This window comes from Theobroma cacao, chromosome 4, assembly GCF_000208745.1.
Source record: "Theobroma cacao cultivar B97-61/B2 chromosome 4, Criollo_cocoa_genome_V2, whole genome shotgun sequence".
NCBI lineage: Eukaryota > Viridiplantae > Streptophyta > Magnoliopsida > Malvales > Malvaceae > Theobroma > Theobroma cacao.
In genome coordinates this window covers 15,822,754-15,830,465 of record NC_030853.1, presented here as the reverse complement: position 1 = coordinate 15,830,465, position 7,712 = coordinate 15,822,754, and the positions used below count along the sequence as shown (strand labels likewise).

The 7,712-nt window shown below is 29.8% G+C and overlaps 1 protein-coding gene and 1 long non-coding RNA gene across 3 annotated transcripts in view; one reads left to right on the top strand and one right to left on the bottom strand.

Moving 5' to 3' along the window:
- Nucleotides 1–1,685, top strand: part of LOC108661667 — a 6,550-nt gene extending 4,865 nt beyond the window's left edge. For both annotated transcript variants that reach the window (XR_001927439.1, XR_001927438.1), the window contains exons 2-3: nucleotides 625–707; nucleotides 1,543–1,685. This is a non-coding gene — a long non-coding RNA (uncharacterized LOC108661667). The remainder of the gene's footprint in view (nucleotides 1–624; nucleotides 708–1,542) is intronic.
- On the bottom strand, nucleotides 2,933–3,713 carry LOC18601550 (pentatricopeptide repeat-containing protein At5g15280). The gene has a single exon (XM_018119302.1). The coding sequence runs from the start codon at nucleotides 3,523–3,525 to the stop codon at nucleotides 2,971–2,973; it is 555 nt and encodes a 184-aa protein (XP_017974791.1). The 5' UTR covers nucleotides 3,526–3,713; the 3' UTR covers nucleotides 2,933–2,970.

Here is a 7,712-nt window from a genome sequence, read left to right as displayed (position 1 = left end):
TTTACACTACCCATGCTTTCTTTTTCATTTTCCATGCTTAGAACTCAAGTTTTCATGGTGAATTCATGGCTGACCAAATGGGTATGGAGAGAGAATGAAGTTGGATTGATTTGATTCTAAGTTATGTTAGTGTTTTTAGTTAGTTTAGCATATTTAGAAACTAAACAACAAGAAAAAAATTCATTTTCTCCCATTACCAAGAAGAGGCTGAATTTTCTAGGGAGAATATTGAGGCTGAAATTGATGATATTTCATGATATTTTGGTAATATTTAATGATTGTTGAGGCTAGAAATTTAATGGGAAATTTTGGCATGAAAATATGAATTTTTACCTAATGTATGACATGTGTGATTTATGGTTCGGACTGATAAATTGAATCATATTCACAGTCATTGAGGTATTTTAAGTATAATTGGAGTGTAGAAAGTAAAAGAAATAGATTTGGAGTTAAATTGGAGGTTTTAGCCAATTACACCGAGAATAGTACGAATTAGGTCGAATACCGTATTTAAACGGCTATTCGGACATTTTTGCATTCCATATCATGCATTAGTAGTCTAAATTAGTTTAATTTCGATTTAGTACCAATGTAGTAAGTTTCTCGATTTTGTACTATGTCTAGGTGGTGAATCCTCCGATAAAGGTAAGGAAATAGTACTCGAGGATCGGTAGTCAGAGTACTCTAGAAATTCGACTCCCGAAATAGTGAGTAACCTTACCATCATTTTAATGATTTAAAGTATGTTTTTAATCGGTTTTGGTGAAATTTTATGAAAATGAGTTTAAATGGTAAATTTTTGTATTTTACAAACAGAATGTGTTTACATGAAAAGATTTTTATAAATTGTCTTGAAATTGAATAACGATTTTGAAAATAGAGTAATTGGAGACCACCGGTATGTTGCAAATTTATGATTGGAAATTGATGGCTTATGTTATATTATTATTGTGTTGGCATGACTGGCTGAGTTGTGTTTTATGAATTGTTTTATTTTACCCTTGCAGGCTGGGTAGTAAAATATTAGCCCTGTCATGGTGTTAAAATTTTATTGTATGGTGGGTTTAGCTTGCTACAGTAGGCGAATTCTGTAGACCAGCCTATTAGAGGAGCACAGAATCCGGATATATATATATGTACCTCGGTCGGAGAGGCGCGTAGGGTATCTCCTGAGGTATGGATAGAGTTCACGTCACACCGAACCACCTCGTGATGATGAACTCTGCTAACACCAAGGAATGGCTGTGTTTTTCAAACTAAAAATATGTTTACGTGTATACGAACTTTTTAACAGCCTTGGTAGACTCGATTAAATGCCTCGACCAAGGTATCCCCGAGAATGATTTTGGCAGGAACCAAGCTTTTAAGATACTCATAAGCCATGTTGAATATTTAAATGAAATGAATATTTATGTTATGAAATACATATTGAGATGAAATATTTTAATTGTCTCTTTTTACTTTACTTTAGATATTTCAGATGATGTTTGTTTGCTCACTAGGATTATAAAATCTCACCACTCTCCTTTCCACCCATTTCAGGTTCAGATTAGACTGTAGATAGCTGAGTTCATCGAGGACTACCCTTGGATTTGCATTCCTTCAAACTGTAAGTTCACAGTCCTCTTTACTTTTGGTTATTCGGGGGCCCACTGGTCATTGTAAATTAAATTAAATGCTCTGGTTTACTGTATTACAGTATGTATGAATTTACTTTGATTTTACGCTACAAAAATTATCTACATATAACTCTGAAAATATTGTTTAATAAGAAAATAGAATATTTTGCTTAATATTTATTTTATTTTGTTATTATATCCAAATAATCTTAATTTCGTTTTAAATGAATGTTTTAGACATCTAAATTTTTTTTTGATTTTGAAATATGTGTTTTGCACTTATATACTACATTATTGGCTAGTTTAGAAATTTTTGGAAAAATGACCAAAATACCCCTGTGAGACGAAAATTAATATTTTATTTGTTTTAAGTTGGAAACAGCTTAAAATCTTTTAAAACACGATATTTGACAATGGTTGCTCACAAGGGAAATGAGAAACTGATATTAAAGCCTTGCGGGGTTTCGGGTTGACATTTCGATTAATGAGTGTCTACCGGGGCACCGCGACGGTTGTCACGGGCTCGAGGGGAGTACCGGGTCGTGACAGTTACGCGTCATATTGAAAAATATTGTTGTTACACGCTATATTCAAAAACATTTTATTACACTTTAATGCCTAAAATGTTGTTGTTACTTATGAACCAAAACTTCAAATCCTCTCCAACTCTCTTCATTTCTTTTTTGTTTTTTTTTTTTGACAATTTGGCACCAATTAAAGTGTTTTTAACATGTTTTCATAAATCAAAACATGATTTTTTTTTATCTAAAACACCTATTTTAACTAAAAATCGAAAAAAATTTCTTTGAAAACCTAAGTTTATAAATTTCAAAATTTTGAGTTTATTGGTGTCTAGGTTTTGAATCGATCCAATTAAAAGCTATATCAAACATCTGTGATCATTTCTACTATTTTAATTTTATCCAAAATACCTAAAAATTAAAATTTTCAAATAACCACCCACCTAAGCACATCAAAACCATCGTTTGGTGTCTTGAAAGTGCAAGAAAGATAAATTTGAAAGCATGGGAGAGAGAAATCGGGAGCATAGCAGACGAATACCGAAGAGAGAAATTGATAAAATTAGAGATAGTGGGATGGTGAGAGAGAGAAATCGGAAGCACAATGGGGAGAAATTGTGATAAATGGTTTAATTTATTTGAAATAGTTTCAAATGTATTTTTATCAAGTTATGACTAAATATGACTAAAAATAATTAAATTTATGGTGATAGCTATTTTTCAGATACCCTTATCAAGGAAGGTTATTCCTTAGAATTTCCTCCAAAGATTATATATGATCTTATTGCCAACAATGATATCTGGTACACACTTTAATTCAACCAAAAACCTCAGCAAATCTTCAAAATCTTTCTTCTCACTAATCCACAAGCAATCTCATTAATAACTAAACTGCTAGGCTTGAATCGCAATAAAACCTTCGTAAATAGATTTCTCGCTTCCTGAACCCTTCCATCGTCACAAAGTAATCTTATAACATTCTGAAAAGCAGGCATCTCCTTATCACTCCAATGGACATCCAGTTCCACCATGTCCAAGTAAACTTGGAATGCTAATTGAGTTTGCCTCCTCTCAATTAAAACATCAATCAAAGCATGGTAACATGACAATGATCGGACTAATTGTTGCCCTCTCATTTTATCAGAAACCAAAATGGCACTTTCTAGATCACCAACACCAACATACCCTTCAATTAAACTACAGAAAATTCCATGACTATCCAACAAAATTCCTTCCCTCTCCACCTCCAAAACCAACAATTCAACTTCTTTAAACATACTTGCTTGGATAAGCATTGACGCCATAACTTCACTTGACCTTGGCAGACGCTTAAAACCCTCAACTTTTTCACTACCCGACTTGACAATTTCCCATATCATGCCCATCTTTCTAACCCCAAAAGAAAACTTCCCACTCTCAAACTCAAAACCCAGTCATACTTCAAGCACATCTTCAGGTTTCAACACAGAAACTCCTAAATTTTCTGGCAGTTCAAGGTATTATATCAAATATATCCAAAAGAAGTTCTGTAAGTGAAACATTGCTAAAAATCTTACCTTTATTGTCAAAAACTTGTGGACACCCCAAAATTATAGATTTTGCAATACCAGAACAGTCAATGGAAGATAAATTAATCAATCTGGGTTTCTTTTATTCGGTCAAAAACAGAAGTAAAGTTGTGCTTTGCAGGGAGACGAGAGAGTAAGAACGATACCTTATTGAGGTGTGGCTTGTTGGGGTTGGAAATGGAGAGAGTTTGAAAGATGTGGTTGAAGAGAAGGGTGAATCTTGTTCTTGCTTTCATTTGTTAATGGCTACATTGCCTGAAAAACCAGTTGGGAATGGAGAGATTGAGGTCAATTTTTGCGGGGGTTTCCCGGTTAAAAACGACATGTCCTTTTACTGGTTCGGAAACGGGAGTGAAATTGTTGTGCAAATATATATTGAGTATACAAAGTTAAGTAAAATCTCGAAAACTTAAACCTACATTGGTCTTCAGCTTTTTATACACATAAATATTAACATTTATATGAGTAAACGACATAATTAATTATTATTATATTTAATAAATTTGTAATATGACAAAAGGTTAACACATTTATAAAATTTGTCGGATTAAATTTCATGTGACACAATATAATTTGCTTATTTATATGATTTATAATTTATTTGTACCATTGATACGATTGATAGAATTAAAATGATTAAATAAAAATATGATTTTATTATTGAAGTTTATAATAAAAAATCATACATATCATAAAATTTATCAAATATACTAAAATTCAATATCAACAAATCTTAATTATCATAATAATATTAATATTTATATGAGTAAATAAACAGGTCTTAATCGTATATTAAATGTATCTATCCGACACGTAAACATGACTAAATAAATAAATAATAAACGAGTCACGAGTTATACAGGTATACAATAACATAATTAATAATTATGTTTTAAACATATTTTAAACAAGTTAAGGGGTTTGACATAGTTAAGACACAATTTAGTTGTATCTTTATCGTGTTGACATGAATCACGATTAATATACGAAATACGATTACTTTAAACTCAAACCCGCTTAAATCCGTTTCGTGTTATTACATCATATATAAAATTGCTAAATCTATGAAAACTTGTCTCCTTCATCCAAATCCAAACCCCATGTTTACTTGATTTAATTAAAAAGTTACAATCTAAATTTGAAACATGATTCAAACCCAAAACGACTGAATCCGAATCAATATAAATTTAAACACTCAAAAAATTAATCCAACATAACCTGAATTTCAAATGATTTTTCTAAATTCAATTTCATTTAATTTAATAAAAAAAATATTTAAATTTGAAATGACTTCAACACAATTAACTTGAGTGTCAAACCTAAATAATCTGAGTTCAAAATAACTCAAGCCTAAGATAACTAAACCTGAAATGTCTTGAGCTCAAAGTAACCCAAATCCAAAACAATCTAAACTTAAAATAACTCGAACTAGAAAATGCTCTGAATTTTCAAACCATCGAATTGCCACATCTAAATGAGTTTGCTCAAAAAATAAAATTTATGCTATTTTTATTTATATTTAAAGTGCATTACAGTGAATTATTGAGTTATCGTGATACTAACTCAGTTAATAAAATCACATAAAAATCTAATAACATAATTAAAAAATATATAGGATAAGGTTATATGAATCATTTTTAAATTATAAAATTTATTTATTTATTTCACATGCACATAAAAAAATTACGTTTTAAATTAATAAAAACTGTTTTCCCTCCTTCTCTTTTCCCGTCCACACATAATGAGTGTTCATAGGTTCTAGTTATTAAAAGAGTCAACTACTAACTATTTACAAAATTACATAAAAATTTAATAAAATAGTTAAATAGCATATAAAATCATAATATATATAAAATTAAAACTGTGATACAACTGTTACAGTACCTAAAAACTTACTTTAAATGTATATGCTAAGTTTAGTTAATAAGAGTGGCCTTGGTAAGACCAAAGATTTTGGTAAAAAAATTAAAAGGTTAAAATGAATGAATGATTTTGGTAAGATTAAAATGTAATGTTACAATTGAATACTAATCTTCAATCTTTGCAAGAACACAATTCTACAGTACATGATGAGTTTAAATACTCGATAAATATAGAATTTTGAGCAATTTAAAGCTGCTCAAAATCAAGATATTGCTGAAACTCTAATAGGAAAATATATGCATGCCTGAGTAAGTTTTCATATATTTTTTACATATAATCGCAATTGATATAAACATGTAGGAACAATTTTGCAAAAAAGGACGATGGTAAAAATTGAAGCAATTTTGGCTCCATGCAAATTTTTATTTAATATTTCATCATTGTTTTTCTTATTTTATGATATTAATGCTATTTATCATATATGTGTTTGTAAGAAATTTGATTTTTTTATGATATATCGTTTTGATATTTGAATTTTAGATATGTTATAAATTTTGAAGATTGAAATATAAATGTACGTAGAATACTAATTGTACACACAAATTTTTTGTTGAATATTTTTTGACTTGAAAATTATGAGACAAATACAAATATTTGATGATATGAGTTATAATCTCTGAAAATTCCTCTTACTAATTTCTTCGCTTCGTCTTCAAAAGTCATGAACTCGAACTTAGTCTTGATCACGAACTTTGCTTGATCTTCACTTCAAGGGTCTTAACAACTTAATTTTGATCACGAACACTTGATATCTTCGCTTCAAGGGTCTTGACGACGTGATCTTGATCACAAACTTCACTTGATCTTCGCTTCAAGAGTCTTAACGACTTAATCTTGATTATGAACACTTGATATCTTCGCTTGAAGGGTCTTGACAACTTGATCTTAATCATGAACTTCACTGACAAACTTCGCTACCGCTTGATCTTGATCACGAACTTTGTTGCCGTTTGATCTTGATCACGAATTTCGTTGCCGCTTGATCTTGATCACGAACTTCCTTGTTGCATGATCTTCATTTTAGAAATCTTCTACTCTTCTCAATTTCCCTAATGCTCTCAATCTTTGAATACCTCTCAATCTTTGAATACCTCTCAATCTTCGAATGCTTTCGAATCTTCGAATGTCTCTAAATGAATGAAAATGTCTTAGAGGAGCACCCTATTTATAATGTTGGGTGGGAGACTTTGATGAGAATGTGGTCTCTTTGAATTATCTGTAAATTATTTTAATTTATTTAGAGATAATTATGATAACTCATTGAAAGTTTTCTGATTGCTCGGACTTTGAGTTTTTGAATTTTGATTGGACGAAGTTAGGTATTATCTCTAAATTATCTTAATTTATTTAGAGATAAATTAAATAATTAAATTTGATTTTTATCTCTAAATTATCATAATTATTAGAGATAAATTAGGTGACCAATATTTAAATTTTGATTGGTCAAAAATATGAATATTATCTCTAAATTATCTTGATATTTAGAGATAAATTGGATGACCAATAACTAAATTTTGATTGGTCAAAATATGAACATTATCTCTAAATTATCTTGATTTATTTAGAGACAAATTATATGACCAATAATTAAATTTTGATTGGTCCAATTTAAATATTATCTTCAAATTATCTCAAGGGATAAATATATGACACATAAGTGAGTTTGTTCAACTATGTGTCTTTGAAATAATCCAACCAATATATTAATTTTTTATAATTAATAATATGGTTATAATGTCATCAAATCCACATGGTGGCACATATTTGGCTCATAATTTTTCTCCTACTACAAATGCCCCCTCAAGACTTGTTCACACATTATTTTAAAGTGGCAAGTGGACAAGTCTTGAAAATAGTTCCTAGGATTTCTTAGAATCCTAATATGCCTTGGTATACTTGCAATCCAAGTTAAATTTGAATTATGCTTACTCATAGGTAAGAGAATTATGATATTGGAAGATGTATATTACAATAAAACTATTTAAAGCAGTATATTGCAATAAAACTATAATCTTACAATAAAACTATTTGAAGAAGTATATTGCAATTAATATTACATTCTTTAATCAACAATGACTCTC

Bases quoted from the DNA above. Each gene is read 5' to 3' on its own strand.
- LOC18601550 (XM_018119302.1), bottom strand. From the start codon at position 3,525: ATGGGCATGATATGGGAAATTGTCAAGTCGGGTAGTGAAAAAGTTGAG.